At 38.8% G+C, this 24,487-nt stretch overlaps 1 protein-coding gene across 2 annotated transcripts; it reads left to right on the plus strand.

The window, feature by feature from the left end:
* Positions 1 to 1,609: 1,609 nt before the first annotated feature.
* Positions 1,610 to 10,296, plus strand: TAC1 (tachykinin precursor 1). Of its 2 annotated transcripts, XM_056118233.1 has the most exons (7): positions 1,610 to 1,969; positions 2,409 to 2,541; positions 3,660 to 3,756; positions 4,249 to 4,293; positions 4,761 to 4,784; positions 6,557 to 6,610; positions 9,692 to 10,296. In XM_056118233.1, exons 2-7 carry the CDS (start codon positions 2,419 to 2,421, stop codon positions 9,739 to 9,741), a joined length of 393 nt encoding a protein of 130 aa, XP_055974208.1. In that variant the 5' UTR covers positions 1,610 to 1,969; positions 2,409 to 2,418; the 3' UTR covers positions 9,742 to 10,296. The 2 variants fall into 2 exon arrangements, with proteins under 2 accessions (XP_055974208.1, XP_055974209.1); XM_056118234.1 differs by lacking the exon at positions 6,557 to 6,610 and having other exon boundaries at positions 1,614 to 1,969.
* The last annotated feature ends 14,191 nt before the right edge of the window (positions 10,297 to 24,487 follow it).

Here is a 24,487-nt window from a genome sequence, read left to right on the forward strand (position 1 = left end):
AGCTCAGCCAGGAGTAAACCCTGAGCAGAAAACCAGGAGAAAACCCTGAGCACAGCTGAGTGAGGCCCAGTTCCCTCCCTACAAATGTGACCCTACAGAGAGATACGTGAAATAATCATTATGTACAAAATTCATTACAATTCTGATTTCAACTAGTTAAGGAAGGACAATGAAGAATATGGAACATTGTATATTTAATTGTGCAAGGAATTTTCTTAAGCTGTTTTTAGGTCAAATAATGGTATGGTCCTGGGTTTTTTGTTTATTTGGCTGGCTGGTTGGTTGGCTTTTGAGGGGACCTGCACCAGGTTGTACTCAAGGGCTTACTCCTGGCTCTATGCTCAGGTATCAGTCCTGGCTCAGGAGAATATACAGAGTGCATGGACCGAATAAGAATCAGTTGGGTGCAAAGGCCTACCCCCTAAACTATCTCCTTCGTCCCTTCATGGATTTGTTTTTATAAAAACAATTCTTAGCATTTATATAGACACATGAAATATTTACAGTTGATATGATGACTAGGATTTGTATAGAAATAATCTGAGTAGAAAATAAAAGGGTTTGTAGGTGAAAGTGGCCAATTATTTTTAGTGAATAACTTTCGCATATAATTATGATTTTAAAATTTAGTAAAATGCCTCACATTGTGAGGCTAGGCCATAGAAAAGAGACCACAGAAATTTAAGAATTCATTGCTATTTTTTTTAAAGAACAGATATGAGAGGGAAGAATACTGGTTTGAATGAGTTACAAAATTTTATTTCCTTTATGTTCTATTCTAAAAATATCGGAATTAATTGAAAGATAAAATACTAAGAGGAGAAAACAACTCCACCACGTCACTTAATTCATTTAGAGATCAAAGAAATGTGTCTGCAAGCGAAGTATGAGCTCATGGAAAGCTGTGATTTCTGTACAGACGTTACTTGCCTAATAGTTTCGGTGCCGTTAATGACCTCCCAATTAGCATCTCCACTACACTCATTTCCAATTCAGGAGAAATCTGCGCCCTTTCATGAGACCCAGTAAGGATTCTGAACAGTCTTATCTTGCAGTTTCCCTCATCTTCCGAGAGAAAGGGTAGAGGAGAGACGAAAATGTCCTCTCTCAACTCCTACTAGCCGAATAGGACTAAAAGAGACATCTTGGCTAGCTTGGAACAAAAAATATCCTAGAATGGCACTGCTGTGAAAGTTCTACGTTCAACTCCACGTACAAATTTCCCTTTCTCCGAAATGTAAATCTTTATCCATCTTCTGAAATACTATGTGTATTACAATCCTTTGGTGACGTTGAATAAATGTCAGTTTTCTAGTCAGTTATAGTAAAGGCTCTTAAAAAAAATATCAAACGCTGAACTGAAAACATTCTGCCGATGGAAGGAAACAAGCAAAAAAAAATGTTTTTTAAAATAATTGAATGCTCTTCTTATAGCCTGGTTTCCGACAACGATATCTCAATACCAGAAACTGTCCTGAAAAGTGCAACTTCCCCTGACGTCTCAAGGGACAGCAAAGTTGCCAGAGTCCGAAGCATGAGTCACTTGGCTCAATTCTGATGAGTAATCTCAGGTGTCAGGAAACTCGATTCAGAAGGAGAGGGGAGGGGGCGTCAGATCGGCAGGCGGAAGACTGGCCGCTGAGGATTGGATGGCGAGATCTCGATTTTCCTAAAACTGCGTCATTTCGAACCCAATTGGGTCCGGATGTTATGGGCACCGACGGCCTACCGTCTCGGAAACTCTCAGACGCAAGCGAAAGGCGAGGGGGCGGCTAATTAAATATTGAGCAGAAAGTCGCGCGGGGAGCGTGTCACGTGGGCCTCGGGGCTCGTCGAGCATCTGATAAATATCGCGCGCCACCGAGCAGGCAAAAGAGCGCGCTGCGACCTGCTCTGCTCCTCCATCACCGCGGCGACCAGCGCTGAGCGCCCGCACAGCTCTCAGACCTCCTGCCCGAGGAACCCCGCGGTAGGTACCTGCGCCCTCCTGGGCGGCTCCGAGGTGGCGGTGGGCAGCACCCGGCGCGAGGCTGGGGGGCGCACGATGATGGGGACTGGGAGAAGGGGTCGGGACGCGGAGAACGGGGAGAAGCACTCCCCAAGTGCCAATGTCTCTCTTTGTCTTGCATCTGCAGAGCTTCTGGACTCTTGGTGAGTTTGAGGGTGCTGGGGGAACCGGGATTCAGGCAAAAGGGGGCTTGGGCAGCTTCGGGGAAAGTGATTTTCCTTCCTCCAGGGTACAAGCACGTCTCTTGCCCTATGGGGTTTTATCTCCGTTCCACGCGCTCTGAGTTCCGCGGTGAGACCCCGAAATTCCGCCGCCCCAAGTCTTGGATCGCCACAGTCTACAAATATTGCGAGCGTGTGCGCGCGTGTGTCTTTTAAATCTCTTCTCCCGATTCTTGCAGGAAATCCAACATGAAAATCCTCGTGGCCTTAGCCGTCTTTTTTCTCGTCTCCACCCAACTGTTGGCAGAAGAGATCGGAACCAACGATGATCTCAATTATTGGTCCGACTGGTCTGATGGCGACCAGATCAAGGTAAGAGCGGATCCCAAGTTGAGAGCGGATCCCAAGCCCTCCTCTTTCTAGGTCCAGGAGCTGCGCCTTCATCTCTGTTCACCCTAACCCCCCCCCCCTCCACACACACACATCCCACCCGACTTCTCGCGGTTGTGCCCTGGTAATCCAGGGCGCTGCGACCACCACCTAGGGCGGTGAAGGTGCGCTGGGAGAACGGGGTGAGATGTGCAGCAAACTCCCCTTCCTCGAGGTCCCACATAAGAATTTGCTCCCAAGACCCAAATTTTCTCCCGAGGACTGCACCGTCGGGTCTCAGGAATTCCCGGCAGACTTGGCCGGGGTCTTCAATAAAGCTGGAACCCTGCAGAGGTTTCTGATCTGCTGGTTCTGGGGATTTCTAGGGACTCGGCTCAGGCCAGGTGAACAGCGCTTTGGACAACGGCACGCAACGGGAGAGTAAGGGCTCGCCCGCGTGCCAGGAGGTGAAGCGGGGCCTGGTACTCACAGCCCGGGACTGAGAGGGGTACAGGGGGAACTAGAAGCTAAGATCCTGCTTTAGCATTTGTTTGACTGCCCTAAGAACTTGGACCATTAAGTTTTCCTTTAGGTGGTTCCGAGGTTAACTGGCACGGGGGAGCGCGGCAAGTGTGGGACCGTGAATGCCGTGCCTTGCAGGTCGTTTGTCAAACACTGTCACTCCCGTCCAGCGGCCGCGCACCTGCCAGGCGTTTTGCGGCGCTGCGGGGTCTTTAAATCCGCCTCAGTGGGTAAAGAGATAGGAGGGTCTCTCGGGGTAAACGGAAAACTGACAAGCGCGCAAGGCTTGGAGACACCGCGCGCGACCACGACCGCTAACTATCTTCTCTCCAGGGCCAGCTGGGGGTGGGCGGCGGTACTGGGGACGAGTTCCCAGGGGATTGCGGGAGACTGGGGGTAGCCCCAGGAGGGATCGTAGTCACAAGCGACTGGGGAAAGCCAAAGCCGGAGCCCCTCTCTAGGGAGCTTGCTTCCTGTCCCAGGCCCGGGGGATCCCACCTCCAGCGCCTGGGACGGGGGCGCACTACGCAGATGACTAGGGTTTCTAGGCGTTTAGCACTGACTGCTTCACCCTTAACCTTGCTCCATCTGTTCTCCAGGAGGAGCTGCCTGAGCCCTTTGAGCACGTTCTGCAGCGAATGGCCCGGAGACCCAAGTCTCAGCAGTTCTTTGGATTGATGGGCAAACGGGATGCTGGTGAGATGGGCGATCATCCTTCTGTCTCTAGACACACCGGCCTTTCTCCCTGTGTGGTTTCAGGCTCTCTCGCTCCTCACGGAGAGATTTCCAACCTAAAAGGATTGTAGCTCCAAGGCGGAGCACCCCCTGGCCTGAACACACCTTATTAACACACAAACACACACACACACACACACACACACACACAAACACACACACACAGTCTATCTCCTAAGTGAGAGAAAGATCCATTTCGTCCCTAAATATTGTTAGAGCAACCTCCAAGAGCATCAGCCTTAGCTAATGCTTCTCCTAAATGAGGAACAACACTGAAAAGGGAAGGTCCTCTCGGGGTTGTGGTCTGAGTGGTCTAAATGCACATAGGAACTCATTTTAGACCACTAAGGTAAAATCAGCTCTAACACCCTAGGTCTGTGGTCATAATGCTTAGTTTCCTTGAATGTATCAGTGGAACTTGTAAATACTTAATGTCCTTTCATCTCTTGCCAGATTCCTCGATTGAGAAACAAATGGCCCTGTTAAAGGCTCTCTATGGTAAACATTTCTATAAATATTTTACTATTGTTAATACATGGGAAGTGTTTTATGGGCTGACAGTTTTTTGATTATGGTTTTTAAACAAAGATATTTTAAACAAACATATTTGCATATGTTTCTTTCCTGAAATGGAGTGGGTGGTCCATATTGAAAATGGCTGGGTCCCCCCTCCAAGAAAACAGAGCAGAGGCCTGACCCGTTAGTTATTAATTGACCTTGGGGATCACATACTTTTGGATTTGAGTCTGACCCATAGAAAGCACTTTTAACAATATTCTTTTTATTAAACTATTTTGTTTTTATTATGAATAATTTGGTTAGCATGTGTGACCCTATATACCTCAAGATGAATGGTAAATATATTTTTAAATAAATTTGTTTTTATAACTATCTTTAAAATATATATTAAACATTTTTAAAACAAACCTATTTCACTTTGCTAATTTTATTTCTCTTTCTTCTAGGACATGGCCAGATTTCTCATAAAAGTAAGTTCCAAATTATTTTACCATCAAATTCAAATATAGATTAGAATAAATCCCCCTCTATGCAATTCTTATTTTCTGTCATAACTTATGACTTAATATTTAAATTAAGACAGTGTAAGAATATAGGCAACTCCTATTGCATCTAGAACATGATTGCTTAAAATTATGCGTTAGCTATAACATACTTACCAGAAAGATGCACTTCTTAAAGAGCCTTTAACCCTCAGCTAAACTGTTGTTGAATTCTAAAATGTAGAACCCATGACATAAACATTAGAAGCTATTTTAAGCTGATTATAAATAGGAACTTCAAATCCTATAGTTTTAGAGGAAAGAATTTCAATGGTAGGTGTAAAAAAAACTCCACCACATACTCCTTTTCCCCACCACTCCTACTTACACTATGTAATAGAAAAATAAACATTCATACTTATCTTTTAACTTATCTTGTATGCTAGATACAATAATTATAATACTGATTAAAGTACCCCACCAGGTAATTAAGAGATTCCAGTGAATGCGAGTATAGAGAATTCATTTTAAGATAATGATAGAAGTGCAGCTGTTTGAAAATATAACTGGGAAAACCTCAGCTATCAATGTGTAATACTTATTAGGGTAGTGAAAATGGCAGAATTAGAGCACTCAATCTTCATTACATTTCACATTCCTAATTGATGAAACCAGAGTTGATAAGGCAATCTTCAGGATTCATTTGAGCCGCACTAAGCTTCACTTACTATAACTCAGATTTTGCTTCATTGGATAGTGAAGTTGATCACAGTAAGAGAACAGCCCTATTGTCAACCAACACAGTATTAACCCACTATGAGTCATCCCCATAGAGATATTCTCCCCCAAATATTATTTGATTGAAATTAAAATATCTTTTTAAAAACTGCTTCTTTAAAAATAAATAAATATTATTTATATATACTTTTCTAAGGATTGACTCATAGTAAAAATCTATGGGATGGGTACATTCATTTAATACCAAAATTCACAGATTTTTCAAAAAAAGTTTTTTTTTAATCTGCTAAAATAGTTCCTTTTAGAAGTATATGGGGCTAGAGTGATAGCACAGCGGTAGGGCGTTTGCCTTGCACGCAGTCAACATGGCCAACCCGAGTTCGATTCCTCTGCCCCTCTCGGAGAGCCCGGCAAGCTACCGAGAGTATCTCACCCGCACGGCAGAGCCTGGCAAGCTCCCGGTGACGTATTCGATATACCAAACACAGTAACAACAAAGTCTCCAATGGAGACGTTACTGGGCCCGCTCGAGCAAATCGATGATCAACGGGAGGGCCTTTACCTTTTACCTAGAAGTATATAATGACCAAGCATAGGAATTTGACTTAACTAAGGTTTAACTCCCAATCAATAAAGCATATTCAGTAGCATAAGGAAATAAGCTTGGATATAACTGTCCCACAAATGTTAAATTGATTTCATCAAAATAAAAACCAGCTTAAATAGCAACAAAATATAAAACTTTATGAAACAGATAAGTATATGAGTAAAGGGTACTTGCCAGTATTAAATATAGAATTGAAAAAAAATGCTTTCATTGTCTGTCATTTATAAGAATTTATAGGAATTTATAGGAATCTCCATTTAGGTCACCAAAACTTGAAGGATATAATATACATATATATATATATATTTACTACATAGACATATATTCAGAAGCTTGCTTTTTTTTGGTACTAGTAATAACAGCTTATTTCCTAAAATCTGTACATATTAAAATACCCATAAATGTATTTTTCCAGGACATAAAACAGATTCCTTTGTTGGACTAATGGGCAAAAGAGCTTTAAATTCTGGTATGTATAAAACCATGATTTAAAATAGACAGTATCTTAAGTCTACTATTATTTTCTTTCCTGGGCATAGTATTCAAAGTACTAAAAAGTAATCATAAATTTAAAATAAGTATTTATAATGATGAAAATCTAATTGCAATCAATAAATACAAGAATTAATTTATAGGTAGGTAAGTTATTAACAATCTGTCTCAAACCACCAGCCTTCCCATGTGTGTCCCATTTAATCATTACCTAACCTAAATCTTTTTAACAGTCTAATGTATGTGTAGTATCAGGAGGTGTCGTGGTTTTAGTAAGAAAACTATGATCCAGTTTTCACATATTACCAGGATAATTTGAAAGTCTTATAAGACTGGCAGTCTGTCAACACAAAAGTTGGTAAATAAACAAATTCATTAATACATAGTTTCCTCTACATGAAGTTACAGATGCTAAACTCTAAACATCCATTCCAGTACCTTCCAAAGGGACAGACAAGTTGTCCTACAGGATTATAATCAGTTCTGGTTAGATTCTTAAAAGGAAGGAATGCTACAATACTACATGTAATATATTTTAATTCTAAACAGCTCTTTGAGTTGATATGAATGCTATCCTGTTTCCTTTTCTATCTTTTCAGCAAATGTGATACACATATATTTGAAAGTGCTCATATTTTTAATTCACTCAGAACACTGTTTTAAAGGTTAAATATCTTTTATATAATTTTCATAGGGACTGATTTGCTTTTGTTGTTAAGCACAGTTAAGTGTTATTCTGTCTTTGGAAAAAATATTAAAGTTCTCTTTATTTCACCTTTACAGAAAATAGATTTAAAACAGTAGTCATGTAATTAATTAGAAACTACTTAACAGCTATCTTATCCATTTTGAATATTTCAGGTCTTTAGAAAATCTATAACTAAGATGGGCTTGCTTAATTCATAATTATCTGGAAAAGTTATGCAAAAATGTCTCCCTCAATCTTTATATTAGTTCTCTACTTTCCAGATTTAGATACATTACTTATTCCTATGTCAGGAAGTTTTATGCTGCTCTTAGTTAAAGAAGTTACCAGTATATCTATTGTTTTACTTATTTGGATTATCTTCCAGCTTTTATAAATAATATAAATTTAAGTCACACTTGCTGTATTTATACCAGAATACAAATGTTATAAGGGCACAATGGTCATTATAACTATGATTTTCTTAATAATCATATTAGTCATGAACTCTACATTTATGAAGCTAATACAGTTTCATGATTACAGTATAATTTTGAATAGGTTAAAAGCTATTAAATATATTTAAAATAGTAATTATAGGTAACAAAATCTCTATAATGAATCAGAATTGATTTAAGACTAAATCTTTACTCCTCTATTTTAGTTAAGAAAATATTAAATTAAAAGTTTGTACATGGTTCATATACTTTTCATATACTCAGTACAGGCAAATTTGTCACAACTGTATGATCTCTACCCTTTTGAGTCATAGCGCACTTGACAATCTGACGAATCTAGAAATCCTCTTCAAAGAGATGCCCAGTAATTTTGTGTGTATACACACACACACACACACACACACACACACACACATATAAAATTTTACATATGACTTCAGGGTGTTTAAGGACTAGTTAAATAATTCTGTTTTTACTTAAGAGTACATTATGTTTCAGCTAAATCGCTACTTTTGCCTTTTTATACAAGCATTCATCTCACTTCAATGAAGAATGCAATCATGGTATTTGAAATTTGTCAGGAACTGAGCTGTGCCACTCACCTCCCTACTAACACAAGCAAACCAGGATCAGAAATCAGTGGTTTCCTCCCTTCAGCAATGTGCAGTTTGGGACTCACACTGTTCCCTCCCGAAAAGAGCATATATGATTGACAAAGAACATTCCACTTACTGCTAACCTCACTTGAGCAATAGTCCATTCAGTGGTCAAAGGGGCGAGGTAATAGTATTGGCACCTACCTTCTTTCTCAACAAATCTCAATGAAAAAAGTGTTTAGAGTAGCTAGCTCCTATGTTTTCTATGTGTCTTTCACAGTTCTTTTTATTCTTACTGAATGCACTATTTTACACAGGGCATACTGGGTTTTAAAAAACACCAATAGCTTTACTAATAGAAATCTATGTGAATTCAATACTAATTAAACTTATGATAAAAAATATATTTAAGTATTTTGATCCAACAGCTAGTACTTATCTTTATGTAATTACAGATCTCTTTTAAAGTGCTTTTAATTGAGTATAATGTAATGTTGCCCCCTACCCTTTTTTTTGGTCTAGATTGTCAAAGTACTTAAATTACTTGCTAGCTGTAAGCTAAATATCTTTGGTAACAGTGATTAGCATGCTAGGAGGAAACATTAGCGCTTTTGTATTTACATGATACAGTTAGCCTGCCTACAGAGAATGAAGCTATTTTTTAGTCTCGTGAATAATCCATCCTTGGGAGGCATCACAGAGAGGTTTTCTCCATTAGTTTCACTGATAACATTAATTAGGAAACTTTTCCTCTAAAAAGTCATCAGATAGTATATATTTTAGACTTTGTGATCTATGCTGTCTCTGTAAGCTTCTACTTAGATCTATGGCTTTAGTGCTAAAGAAACTGTAGGTAGATGATGCACAAATAAGTGTGTGTAGTCACGTTCTGGTAAAATGTTATTTATCCAAAAAAAAAATGATGGGCTGGTACCGACCTGCATCCTGTAGTTTGCTGGCTGTCTAGAATAAAAGTTCTATATTTTTGCTTCCATACCAGTACTAGTCTTGGTTACTTCTGTCATTCACCTGGGTATCTGCCACAGCTTGAGAATCTGTTGAGAAACAACATTGCAACATATCCTGGAAGTATCCTTCTGAGTCACCAAATAGAGGCTGGATGACCAAAATAACCAAGAGTTTTGTGCTTAGAGCACTTCCTATAAGGAGAGAGTGAGACAGAATATGAAGAGGTGTAAATGAAACTTCATGGGGGATGGAAGGTTCTTATGAGTTTAAAGCACATCACTTGTATGTCTTAAACTTTTTCCCCCTTAATATGTCATCTTTAAAACCCCTTTCCTTCTCTTTGTTTTCAGTGGCTTACGAAAGGAGCGCAATGCAGAATTATGAAAGAAGACGTAAATAAACTACTTAATGTATTATTTACTGAGGTTTCTTTGTGTCTATGGTCAATGAAAGATAAAATGAGACTACTATTATGAGGAATAATTATTTATTTAATGATAATTGTTGTTTTGAGTCAGTAACTCAAAGTGTTTATTTTTCATATTGTGCCAAGATGTGTTGTAAAACTGTGTTATAATCCTAAAATGACAACTCCCTCAGAAGTAGAAATCAGTGGTAATTTGTCAACAAAGCAGTATTCTATGAAATTATAAAAACATGTCATTGATATACCCTTTAAAGGAAGAAATCATTTCTGATTCGTGGAAGCAGTTACATCAGCTGTTCAAAGGGAAAGAACTCACAGATTGGCTTGTGCTTCTCCAATTGTTTTTATGGTGAAACTGTACTGAGACTTGGTATTAAATTATATTTGTATTATCTCCGCAGCATGTTTTGCGTTTTGTGACTATAAGGAGATATTTTAAAAGTTTTACTGTGATTCTAAAGTCTTCATTTCATTGTATAATGTGTTATGATAGTTCACATTTTAAATAAAAGATAAATATATTGAAAATTGAGTCATGGTCTTTCATTTGTCAAATCAGCAACATTTATTTTTATAGATGAAATATGTTCAAAGTTGTTTTAGCTCCTAAGTAATGAAGCATAAAAGCTACTTTTTTTCTTTCTAAGGAAAACAGCTAAAGTGTAATTTCAATTTATTTCTCATACATTCACTTTTTTCCACTAAGTCATTTAACTGAGATTATTCACAGAGAAAATAATTATACTTTGGAATTCAAAGAATAAGAGCTAGGTACTGCTTATACAAGAGATTACAAATAGGAGTGCAATCTATTTTAAAGAGACATATCACTAGTTATTTTTTCTTATTGAGATAAACATCAGCAAAATATCATTTCAGCCCCGCCTTGTTATTATCCAGGGAATAAATACAGACTAATCAGAGGGAAAGAAAATGACTGCTATGTCTCCTATTTTTCTTCATTGCATCAAGTGTGAATGTTGACAAGTTGTAAAATGAGTCAGAACAAGCACTGCCCAGGGTAAGAAACTCCATGTGTTTAGCCTGGACCATGCCTGTTTTGATGATTAAGGTTAAAACATATTAATCATAATTAATGATAAAGCATATTTTAATTTTTATATCTTTCAATGAATTATTTGGTCTTTTTTAAAGAAAACTTTAATAAATTTATGTTCTTTATTATACACTTAAACACTTTTTTTTGGCTTTTTGAGTCACACCCGGCAATGCACAGGGGTTATTTCCGGTTTTACACCCAGGAATTACTCCTGACAGTGCTTGGGGGACCACCGGGGATGCTGGGAATCAAACCTGGGTTGGCTGTGTGCAAGGCAAAGGCCCTACCCACTGTACTATTGCTCCAGTCCCACATTTAAACACTTTCAATCATATTATAATAACAAATGGATAGAGTAAGAATCATCTCAAACCACAGTCTCCAAATGGAATGTTTGCTTTTCTGTCAAACAATTATTTTATAGTAGTTATAATGATAATAGCAACTTAATGTATAAGTATTATCACTATTACCATTTTACAAATGAAAATGTAAAGGAAACGGGATCAGAGATAATAAGAGAGGAATCAAGATTGGGAAGAAATTAATAAGGAAAAATAGAGTTATTTAGTATTTAAACATAAAATTAATGAAGCCAGTGGCATTTTAATATAATGGTATGTTATGCCATCACTTAAAATGGCACCATGGTATATTTAGTGATGTAGAGTAATAGATGGTTATGTTATCAGGCACAAAGTAGTATTGCTTCATTATATTTCCTATAGATGTTATAACAAGAAAAAATAAAGTTACAGATAAGAGTGAGTTCAGAGTCCAATTGCTCAGATATGTAATTAATGGCTATGTGATGACAACCATATTCTGCCTGCCTTGTTTTCTGCATCACTAAAACAGGAGTGATCACAATTTCCACTTCACAGCTGTACACAGTCTTCACCCATGGCTACGGGATACAGTGCAAGTTAAATTTTCAGCATATTCTCAGGTGCACAATGAAGAGTCAGTAAATTTTATCCACTACCGTTGCAAGCTTCTCTCCCAAATGCCAATGAAAAAATCAGCACAATAATTTCGCCCTAAAAGAAACAGAAGTGTGTGTGTGTGTGTGTGTGTGTGTGTGTGTGTGTGTGAGTGAAGAGGGTTCTAAGTAGTTGTCATGCAAATTAACTCAAAAGTAACATCACAAACTTTTCAGCGCTTTGTGCTATTCCTCACTGTATTAGAAAGTTCCTGTCATCCCTTCCCACTCTGAGATCCTATAATTCTCTGCAGCACCCCTTTCCACTCTGAGATCCTATAATTCTCTGAGTTAGTGGATAAAATTTACTGACTCCAAGAGACACAGAAAGTCCTGCATCAGCAGAAGCCCTTCATACATGACTTCCTCCAGACCCAAAAACCCAGCAACAGGAAGAGCAGCAAAAGGGAGAAGAACTTGAGCTCCAAGTTTGTAATCATTAAAAATTTACTATCATTGTTCCTCTGGGACAGTCCTCTACATTTTCTTCACCTATACTCTTTTTTTTCCTTTTTAAATTAGAATGCTATGATTTATAGCTTTTCATAGTTAAGTTTCAGGCATAAATTGTTCCAGAACCAGTCCCACAACCAATGTCAATTTCCCTTTACCAGTGTCCCCAGGTTCCCTCCCACCGCCCTCCCTGACCCTACTTTATTTTTTTTTAATTTTTATTAGTGAAACACCATGAGGTACAGTTGTAGATTTACAAATTTTTGTGCTTGGGTTTCGATTATACAATGATCAAGTACCTATCCCTCCACAGTGCCCATTTTCCACCACCATGGATCCCAGTATCCCTCCCGCACCCATCCCGGCATCCCACCCTGCCTCTGTGGCAGGCCATTCCCATTTATTCTCTCTCTCATTTTGGGTGTTGTGGTCTTCAAAAGTGGCATTGAGTGGCAGTAATGTTCAGTCCATAGTCTACTTTCAACATGTATCTCCCCTTCTGGGAGGATCCTCGAAACACCCTTTATTTGGTGTTCCCTTCTCTATCCGAGCTGCCCTAACCCCTAGAGTGCCCAGCTGGCCTCTAAGCCATGGAGTAATCTTCCTGGTACATATCTCAGCTATTCTTGGGTATAAATCTCTTATTTTGTTCCTTTATGTCCCCCAGATGAATGCAATATTTTTATGATTATCCCTCTCTTTCTGACTCATTTCACTTAGCATGATACTTTCTATGTGGTACCACTTGTATGTAAATTTCATGACTTCATCTTTTCTAACACTACATAGAACTCCATTGTGTAGATGTACCAAAGTTTCTTTAACCAGTCATCTGTTCTTGGGCACTCAGGTTTTTTCCAGATTCTGGCTATTGTAAAGAGTGCTGCAATGAACACACAAGTGCAGATGTCACTTCGACTATACATTTTTGCGTCTCTGGTATATATTCCCAGGAGTGGTATTGCTGGGTCTAATGGGAGCTCAATTTCTAATTTCTTGAGAATGCTCCATACTGTTTTCCAAAAGGGCTGAACCAGTCGACATTCCCACCAACAGTGAAGGTGTGTCCCTTTCTCACCACATCCACGTCAGCATCAGTTGCTTTTATTCTTTTGGATGTGGGCCTGTCTCTGAGGCGTGAGATGGTATCTCATTGTGGTTTTGATCTGCATCTCCCTGATGATTAATGATGTAGAGCATTTTCTCATGTGCTTTTTTGCCATTTGGATTTCTTCTTTGAGAAAGGTTCTGTTCATTTCATTGCCCCATTGTTTTATGGGGTTGGATCATTTCTTCTTGTGGAGTTCAACCAGTACTTTATATATCCTTGATATCAAGCCCTTGTCAGATGTGTATTCGGCAAATATCCTTTCCCATTCTGTAGACTGTATTTGTATTTTGGTCACTGTTTCTTTGGAGGTGCAGAAGCTTCTTAGTTTAAAATAGTCCCATTTATCTATCTCTGTTTTCACTTGCTTGGCCAGTGGGGTGACGTCTTTGAAGATACCATTAGCTTCAACGTCATGGAGGGTTTTGCCAACTTTGTCTTCAATATACCTTATAGTTTCCGGTCTGATGTTGAGGTCTTTAGTTCATTTTGATCTTACTTTTGTACATGGTGTTAGGCAGAGTTCTGAACCCAGTTTTTTGCATGTAGCCGTCCAGTTTTGCCAGCACCATTTGTTAAAGAGGCTTTCCTTATTCCACTTCACGTTCATTTCTTGCACCTTTTTCAAAGATTAGATGATCATATGTTTGAGGGGAGATGTCAGTGTATTCAACCCTGTTCCATTGGTCTGCAACTCTGCCTTTATTCCAGTACCATGCTGTTTTAATTATTACTGCTTTGTAGTAGAGTTTGAAGTTAGGGAGATTGATTCCTGCCATTTCCTTTTCCCCAGAATTGCTTTAGCTATTCGTGGGGGCTTATTGTTCCATATGAATTTCAGGAGTGTTTGCTCCATTTCTTTGAAAAATTTCATGGGTATACTTATAGGGATTGCATTGAATTTGTACAATGCTTTGGAAGGTATAGTAAATTAACATTTTGACGATGTTAATTCTCCCGGCCCATGAGCAGGGGATATCTTTCCATTTTCTCATGTCCTCTTTTATTTCCTGAAGTAGCGTATTATAGCTTTTTTGTACAGGTCCTTTACTTCCTTAGTTAAGCTGATTCCTAGGTACTTGATTTTCTGGGGCACAATTGTGAACGGGATTGTTTTTTCATGTCATTTTCTTCTCTCTCACTGTTTCCATATAGGAAAGCCATGGACTTTTGGGTACTGATTTTATAGCCAGCAACTTTACTATACAAGTCTATTGTTTCTAATAGTTTCTTGGTGGACGTTATAGGGTTCTCTAAGTATAGTATCATATCATCTGCAAATAGTGAGAGCTTGGTTTCTTCCTTTCCTACCTGAATGCCCTTAATATCTTTTTCTTGCCTAATTGCTATTACAAGTACTTCTAGTACTATATTGAACAGCAGTGGAGAGAGTGGGCATCCTTGTCTCGTCCCTGACCTTAGAGGAAAGGCTCTCAGTTTTTCCCCATTGAGGATGATGCTTGCTGTAAGCTTGTGGTAGATGGCTTTAACTATATTGAGGAAAGTCCCCTCTATACCCATTTTGGCTAGTGTTTCCATCATAAAGGAGTGCTGGATCTTGTCAAATGCTTTCTCTGCATCTATTGATATGATCATATGCTTTTTATGTTTTCTTTTGTTCATATGATGAATTGCGTTGATTGATTTCCGAACGTTAAACCATCCTTGCATCCCTGGGATGAATCTTACTTGGTCATGGTGTATGATCTTTTTGATGAGCAGTTGGATTCTATTTGCTAGTAGTTTGTTGAGGATCTTCGCATCTATGTTCATCAGGGATATCAGCCTGTAATTCTCTTTCTTTGCGGTATTTCTGTCTGCTTTTGGTATCAGTGTGATATTTGCTTCGTAGAAACTGTTCGGAAGTGTTTTTGATATTTCAATTTCGTGGAAAAGCTTAAAGAGGATTGGGAGTAAGTCCTCTTTAAAGATTTGGAGGAATTCACTAGTGAATCCAACCGGGCCAGGACTTTTGTGCTTGGGGAGACTTTTTATTACCATTTCAATTTCCTTGATAATGATATGTCTGTCAGGTATTCCAGGTCTTCTTGGTTCAGTCTTGGGAGTCTGTAGCAGTCTAGAAATTCATCCATTTCCTCAAGGTTTTGATGTTCCGTGGCATAAAGCTTCTGAAAGTACTCCCTGAGGATCCTTTGAATTTCTGTAGTTAATGTTGTAATGACCCTCTTTTCATTTCTGATTCGATTTATTAAGGTTTTCTCTCTCCCTTTCTTTGTGAGTTTTGCTAGAGGCTCATTGATCTTGTTAATTTTCTTGAAGAACCAGCTCTTGGTTTCATTAATCTTTCGGATTGTTTTTTGGGTTTTCATCTCGTTAATCTCTGCTCTGAGTTTTATTATTTCCTTCCTCCTGTTCGGGTTGTGCTCCTTTTGTTGGTCCTTCTCCAAGCTCTTAAGCTGTGAGGTTAGGTTATTTATGTGGGCTAACTCCTGCTTTCTGAGGAATGCTTGTAGAGCTATAAACTTTCCTCTTAACACAGCTTTTGCTGTGTCCCATAAGTTTTGGTAACTCGTGTCCTCATTTTCATTCATTTCTAGGAATCTTTTGATTTCCTTTCTAAGCTACTCGTTGTTCAATAGCGCACTGTTTAATTTCCAGGTCTTTGATTTAGTTTTCTGTTTTTGTGTGTGATTTACTTCTAATTTAAGTGTATTGAGGTCTGAGAAGATTGTTGATACAATCTCTCTCTTCTTAATATTATGGAGGTATGTTTTGTGGCTCAGCATGTGGTCTATCTTCGAAAATGTTCCATGTACGCTTGAGAAGAATGTGTATTCAGCTTTCTGAGGATGAAGTGTCCTGTATATATCTATTAAGTCCCTTTCTTCCATTGTTTCCCTCAGATGAAGTATGTCCTTATTAACTTGAGTCTGGTTGATCTATCAAGAGGTGATAAAGCGGTGTTGAAGTTTCCCACTAGTATTGTGTTGCCATTGATGTCTTTCTCCAAATCTACGAGTAGTTGTTTTAAGTACTTTGCTGGTCCCTCATTAGGTGCATATACATTTAGTATTGTAAGTTCTTCCTGTTGTACTTAACCTTTGATCAGTAAGGAAATGGCCTTCACTGTCTCTTGTGACCTTCTTCACTCTGAAATCGATATTGTCTGATATTAGGATGGCTACCCCAGCTTTTTTATGGGAGCTGTTTGCCTGTAGGATTGTTTTCCAGCCTTTGACTCTGAGTCTGTTTTTGCTTTGATTATTGAGATGTGTTTCTTGCAGGCAGCAGAATGTTGGGTTCAATTTTCTAATCCATCCTGCCACTCTGTGTCTTTTAATTGGTGCATTTAGCCCATTGACATTGAGAGAGATTATTGTTATGGGGTTTTGTCCCATTGTTCTGTTGAAATTTGGTGTATTTGAGGGGCCTGTCTTGCCTTAAAGTAGCCCATTTAGTTGTTCTTGTAACCATGGTTTTGAGTCTATGAAGTTCCTGAGCTGTTGTTTGTCTGTGAAACTGTGTTGTTCCTTCTGTTATGAATGAGAGTCTCGCTGGGTAAAGTATTTTTGGAGAGGCATTTATTTCATTGAGTTTTTTCACTACATCCCACCACTGTTTTCGGGCCATGAGGGTTTCATCAGAAAATCAGCTGTGAATTTTAAGTATGCTCCGTTGTAGATTTCTTTCTTTGATCGTGCTGCTTTCAGAATTTTGTCTCTATCTAAGGTTTTGGTCATTTTTATCAGGATGTGTCTTGGGGTATTTTTATTCGAATTTCTTCTAGTTGGTGCCCTTTAGGCCTCCTGAATGTGGTCACAAGTTTTTTTCAGCTCTGGAAATGGTGTAGCAATGATGTCTTTGACAGTTTCTTCTTCATCAAGGTTTTCTTCCTGTCCCTCTGGGACTCCAATAATTCTTATGTTACCCCTCTTGGCTTCATCACGATCTTCTCTTGCCATCTGTTCCCGAATTGTGAGTCTCTTTTCCATTTTCTGCTCTTTTCTGGAGAGTCTCTGAACTTCATCTTCGAGCTCATTGATTCTGTTCTCAGCAGCTGTTACTCTGCTGCTGAGGCCTTCCACTGAGTTTTTCAATTCACCTAACAGATTTTTTAGGTCTGACATTTCCGTTTGCATTTTCCTCATTTCTGCGTTCAAATCCTCTTGTCTTTTATTGGCTTTGCTTTCCATTGTTTCTTTTAGTTCCCTAAGCATCCTAAGTATCTCCCTTCTGAATTCTTTGTCAGAGAGGTTGTCTAACACTACAGTACTGTTGGTGTCTTCTGGGCTAGCCTCTTCAATAAGAAAGTTTGGTGGGTTTTTGCATTGCTTTACCATCGTGACCAGTGTGGTTTAGACCTTCACGTTTACTGTTACTATTCTGCTTGATATGCAGAGTGAGTTGAGATAGGCTTAATGAGTTATTGGCTAATGTGTTTCTGTGGTTGAACTAACCTAGAGAAGGTTCCATCTAAGAGGGTAACTTATGTTTCCTATGGGATATGTAGTGGGAGAATAATTCACGGCCATGTTAGCGGCCGTGGCTCTGGAAAAGATCCCTGGTGCTGGGCACCGGGCAGTACCTGTTTGAATGAGGAGAGAGTGCCCGGAGCTGTTCAGCTTTGTTTCCGCGAAATGTGCCTCAGTTCTCTGTCCCGCACAGATCCAGGGGGAAAACTGGCTGTTGTAGGGGATCAACTAGCTGTGCATGCCTAGAAAGAGTCCCTGGCCCTGGGCGCCGGCAGTACCTGTTTGAATGAGGAGAGTGCCCAGAGCCATTCAGCTTTGTTTCTGCGAGATGTGCCTCAGTTCCCCGTCCTGCGCAGATCCCGACCCTGCTTTCTTGACATGCACTTTTTAAAGTGGTTGTTGTGGTTTGAATCTTCTGCTTTCAGTGTTGTTAGACTCTGTGGTTTGGATATAGAGCTATATCACTCCTCTCAAGGCACTCGGCTCTAGATTTCTAAGCTTTGCTATTCCCTGTAAACTTGCTACCACACTCCCTCAATTAAATTCCTTCTCTGTCGTCCTTTCTATGTCCTGGGGTTAAGGGTGATAGTTATCCCCCCTTCCTTACCTTGCATTTCTTCATCCAGTTTTCCTATATATCACAAATACGTGAAATAATTCTGCTTCACCTATATTCTTTAATAAATGTTTGGTTCTGTTATAAAACAGCAGAGACTGATCTATAATTTAGCTACCTAAAGTATTTTTAATTCAGGTTTTATGCTTTTATTTTGGTTATAGTCTATGGTGAAAACAAAAAAGACATTCAAATTGAGTAATTTGAAGAGAATATAAGAAAAGACTAATTACAAATGAATTATCTTTATAAAATACTGCCAACTTAACATCACTTGTCATGTGCCTGTGTTTGCTTAATAAATAAACTGGAAAAAAAATTCCACAAGAACTCAAGATTGCAGTTGGCTTGGGGAAAAGGAAGAAAGTGTGGGAGACAATAAATGCATGTTAAATTTCTTGTCTTGTTGAAGGAAGGGTAAGACAAATATATTTGACTCTACACTTTAAAAACAAAGTGTAAATTTCTGCATGTAAGCTAAAAATGTACATAAGCTTAACACTAAAAGAATAATTAAAGTGTAGTTATTAAAACAGAAGTGGAGAAATGTTACATAAACACAATCTAATGAACAGAAAGCAAGAAAGATGTACAAATATTTTGGCAAATGAAAAATAACAATATAGAGAATGAATCAAATATTGTAAATCACATTTGTGATAAAGGTGAGTAGTTTTAACTACTCTTTATTAAAAGACTCTGTAGGTAAAATTAAAATTCAGCTAATATTTTTGTTTGTTCCTTTTGGGGCCACATCCAGCACTTGGGCTCGGAGGATGGTGTGGGATGTCCTGGATCGAACTCAGGTTAGCAGTGTGCAAGGCAAATGCTCTACCCAATGTACTATTGCTCTGGCCCCTCAATTAATATTATTAATCAGAGATAAATCTTAGAAAGGTAAAAACAGTTGTTTAAAATAGAAATAACTTTTTTAAAATACCTGCCAAACTACCAAGTCAATTATTCTATAGTACTATTACTATCCTACAAAACAGAACTCAGAAGATTTTTAAAAATTCAGGAGCTTAGAAAGATATTTAGTATTGATAAAAGGAGCCATGACTAAAAAGATATTAAAGTTCTCAACCTTTATAAATATAAGATACATTCACTTAATCACTTGACTTCCCATTAATCGTCGATTTGCTCGAGCGGGCACCAGTAACATCTCCATTTGTCCCTGTCGCGTGCTAGTGTAGCCCAATGGAGTCTGTTCGCTCTAGGAACACAAAGAGCCTCAAACTGATTGTTTATGATCTTGATGAAGAAGTCTGACCATCTGGTAGGTGGGCGGCCACGCGGTCTTTTGACATCTTGTGGAATCCAGTCGGTAACAGCTCTAGTTCAGCGGTCGTCTTTAAATCTCATTACGTGACATGATATGCCAAACACAGTAACAACAAAGTCTCCAATGGAGACATTACTGGGCCCGCTCGAGCAAATCGACGATCAATGGGAGGGCCTTTACCTTTACCTTTACCTTGGCAAACGAGACAGCGTCCCTGATTCTTGATCGTCGATGGAGGTAAGAACTCCAGATTTTTTCTCTCATTTGAGTGAAACGTGATATTCCAAGCATAGCTGTTTCAATTCCTCTTTGGGAGACCCGAATAGCATTCTCATCCTGTTTGCATAGGGCCCAGGTCTCTGAGGCTTATGTTATTTCAGGAAGAACAGTGGAATCAAAGAGATGTGCCTGGAGCTGGAGGTTTTTCGTCCTCTTAGCTATTTCTTCGACACTCTTGAAGGCATTCCAAGCCACTCTCTTTCTCTTGCACAGCTCGGGTGCCAGGTCATTTGTCATGTTGACTTCTCGACCTAGGTACACATAGCTGTTGCATTCAGAGATGGTCGTTCCATTGAGAGCGAATGGGGTGTCAGGAACAAGGCTGTTTCTCATAAACATTGTCTTCGTAAGATTCAGCTGTAGTTCGACCTTTCCACACTCACGGTCGAAGTCAGCCAGCATTTGTGCCTCTTGGCTAATGTTTGGTGTTATTAAAACAACGTCATCAGCAAAGCAGAGATGGTGTAGTTGCCGACCATCTATCTTCACTCCCATTCCTTCCCATTCCAGTCATCGCATGATGTTCTCGAGGGTGGCACTGAAGAGTTTCGGTGAAATGGTCTCACCCTGCCAAACCCCTCTCTTTACATCAATGATTACTTCTTTGTAGAATGGTGAGATCCTGGTAATTAATCCATAATACAGCTCATGGAGGATCTTGATGTATTGAGCTTGAATGCCCTGATTGGCTAGGGCTTCAATGACCGCTTCCGTCTCAACAGAATCAAAGACCTTCTTTAAATCAATGAACGTTAGACAGAGCGGCATCTTGAACTCCCGAGAAACCTCAATGAGCTTGGTTATCGTGTGGATATGGTCGATGGTGCTGAATCCTTTGCAGAACCCGGCTTGCTCGCATGGTTGTCCTTCATCTAGTGTTCTGCCAATCCTATTTAGTGGACACTACCTCCACTACCCAGCCGCCGCCACACTCCAGGACGCTTTCCGGACCCGCACCGCTGCAAAGCGGCCTTGCAACACATTTAAGACACTAAATACCCATCTTCCAGAATTGCCGCACCATATTTCATAGGGTTCAAATATGGTAACACCTACAAGGGCAATTAGAGGTCACCCCAAAAGCCTCTATCCCTCTCGGAAAGCCTGGCAAGCTACCGATAGTATTCTGCCCGCACGGCAGAGCCTCACAAGCTATTCGTTGTGTATTCGATATGCCAAAACCAGTAATTACACAGGTCATTTGTCATCATATGTTATTCATAACCAGCAATAGAAAACAATTCGTCTACTGTTGCCTTTTTGGCAGATCTGAGTGTTGGGGTAAAATCCCAAATAATAATGGTGGGTGTGGTGTCGAAATGTTGAATGTAATCAAAGTATAGAGAGAGTAATTTGGAAATCAATTGCCCCACAGGTAGGGGGAGGGTGTGGGATGGGGGTATACTTGGGATTTTGGTGGTGGATAATGGGCACTGGTAAAGGTACAGGTGTTTTATTGTATGATCAAGACTTAAAAGCTTTGTAACTGTTCTCACGGTGATTCAATAAATAAAATTATTTAAAAAATGGAGAAAATCGAGGTTCTTCGTGATGAAAAATAAGTATTGGTAAAGGGAAATGTGTTTGATATTTGCATGACTGAGACCTAAACCTGAAACCTTTGTAACTTTTCTCACAGTGATTCAATAAATAAATAAATTTTTTAAAAAATGGGGGGAAAAAGTAAGGTGGAGTTCATGCACAATTCAATCAGCCTAATCAGTGGCTGAATAAATAGCAGTACTCCTACATAAAAAAAAAAGAATTTTAAATGGTATGATTTTTTTAAGTTAGAACTGAATTACTAAGTAAACATATGTAAGAAATTATGAGATCAAAATTCATTAAAAGCTTAAAAGTCAGATCAGATTAGCAACTTCAAAGTCTTATATTGTCATTTAAGAGTCATTTCATAGCAAATATGCACAATAGAAGTACTGTCTTTGTAATAAAAAAATACGCAGGTGCTCTGAAAGATAGAAAATAGCCTTGAAAAAATTTCAGAGTGGAAGGGTGTCTCTAATATAATCAAAATCAGTGGCCTAGGGCCCAGAGCGATAGCATGGCAGGAAAGGCACTTGCCTTGCACACAGCCAAGTCAAGTTTGATCCCTGGCGTCCCAAATGGTCTCCCCAAGCACAGCCAGGAGTAATCCTGAATGCAGAACCAGGAGTAACCGGTGTGGTCCAAAAACTAACAAACAAAAAAACCAAAGCAAATGAAAAAAGTAGTCGTCTATATCTTAGAAAAAATAAAGTAGTACCCTATTTTTAGAAAATGGAAGAGAATTCAGAAAGAAACCTTACCTATGCTCTTACATAGTTAATATATTTCCCTTGTAGAAATTCAAATTAAAAAGACAATGAGATATCATCTTACATCTTCAGAGTCAATGCAATTTTTTAAATTATTAAATTACTGAACTCTACTTTACTTAGAGTTCCTTTACTTATTGCTATTTGATAAAACAGAAAAATTTTACAATTTTTTTGAAGATCCACCAGAAATCAAGACATAATGGTCCTGTAAAGATAGCAGTTATATGTAAATGAGGTTCTTTAATCTCTAAAATCTAAGATTAAGGTCAGAGTCAATATATAAATAAATAAAACTTTGGATTTTTTTCCCCTTCCTCCCCTACTTAGACTTAGTTTCTTAATGAAAAAAAATAATAATTAAAAAGGAATCCTGCAGCTCCTTCATAAAGTGAATTTAGTTGACACAAACACTAAGCCCTTAAGTAAAAGAAATATTAGTTTCATTTAATTTCTAGCAATACAGAATACCATAGAGCTGAAAATAATCTAGCCTGAAACTATCTGAAAATATTTTCAAAGGAAAAATAGCAAGATACCCAGCTTGTGAGAAAGTACTATGTCATATGCAATAAAAAATAGGATTCTAAAATGTGTGATATGGAGATAGGTAAAACGGTTTTTTCCCAGAATGTTCAGTGCCATTTTGCATGTGAAAGAGACAAATTTATTCCAGGTTTTGGCATCAAAACTATTAAGAAGAAGAAGGGGGAAAAAAAGCTGCCTGTAAGTAATATTTGGAATGCTGTATTTATTGCAGATGTTTTCTTTTTTTTATGTTTACCACTTTTGATTTTATCTCATTTATCAGAATTCAGAACATGAATGGTTTATAAGACATTTCTAATTTAAATAACACCAACTCAGGGCTGGAGAAATACGACAGCATGTGATTGCCCTCCACATGGTCAATGCTAGTTTGATTTCCAGCATCATATACAGTATATGGAGCCCTGCCAGGAGGGATTGCTGAGCACAGAGCCAGGAATAAACCTTCAGCATTGCCAGGTGTGACTCCAAAACTAATAAATAAGATTTGCTGGTGATCAAAGTGGTCATGATTTATGTTTTATACTTTGATATTAACCCCAATTCATCAAGTACATCACTATTTTCCCTTCTAACAAGAGGATTGGACGTGATTAATTATCCTCACCTTTACAGAGATCAGGTAGGCCATCTCAAAACCTGAGGAAAGATTAGTTTTCTATTTATGTTTATATAACTGGCCTTATTACATCTAAACAGGCTGGAGCAATAGCACAGCAGTAGGGCATTTGCCTTATGCGCAGCCAGCCTGGCCAAGCCGGGTTCGATTCCTCCACCCCTCTCAGAGAGCCAGGCAAGCTACCAAGAATACCTCGCCTGGCAAGCTACCCATGACGTATTCAAACACCAAAACACAGCAACAAGAAGTCTCACAATGGAGACGTTATTGGGCCCGCTCAGTAAAAAGGTGTTGTGTTTGTTTATGTCTAAAGATTGAGAAAACCTCTTCACAGTCTCCTGGAACAGAAGACTCGCCTATGTTTCAAGTTATGTTTATTAGCCTGGTAAAGGCAAGTGCTGAGGCAAGTTGGCAGTGTCCCTATAATCTGTTTGGTCCTAATTATTCTGATTTAATTAAAAATTCTCTGTTTCCAATGTTGTCTTTCACTTGATGAAAAGCATTTTCATGTCACTTATGTACTATATCAAATAAAGATACTTAACATTTCTTGCATCGAAATGAAACTAATATTTAAGGAAAAATCATTTTAAATGTGCCATTAAATTAATGGTAGACTCTGTAGTTAAGAAGTAGAAACTCCAACTTAGAAGTTTTCCTACAGTCCAGAAAATTGTAGCTCTCAAAGTGTGTTTAACATCATCATCATCATTATCATCATCATTATCACCAACACCATCATTATCATCCAGGAACTTGTTAGAAATGCAAATAATTGGGATGGAAGATAGTTTCAAGAGCTGGAATAAATACTTTGAATGTAAGAATGCCAGTTTTTATCCTCAGTGGCCTAAGGCTATGGAGCACCATGCTGGAAGCAGCCCTGAGCACATCCAAGTATGTCTCTCCTTGAAACAACACTATGAAAATTCCTAATCCCCTATCTGATCCTACTAAATTAATGATTCCGGGAGTTGAGGCCAGCAAACTATGTTTTAACAGAACTGCAGTGATTAT

This window comes from Sorex fumeus, unplaced genomic scaffold (assembly GCF_029834395.1).
Source record: "Sorex fumeus unplaced genomic scaffold, SorFum_2.1 ptg000037l, whole genome shotgun sequence".
NCBI classification, from domain to species: Eukaryota; Metazoa; Chordata; class Mammalia; order Eulipotyphla; family Soricidae; genus Sorex; species Sorex fumeus.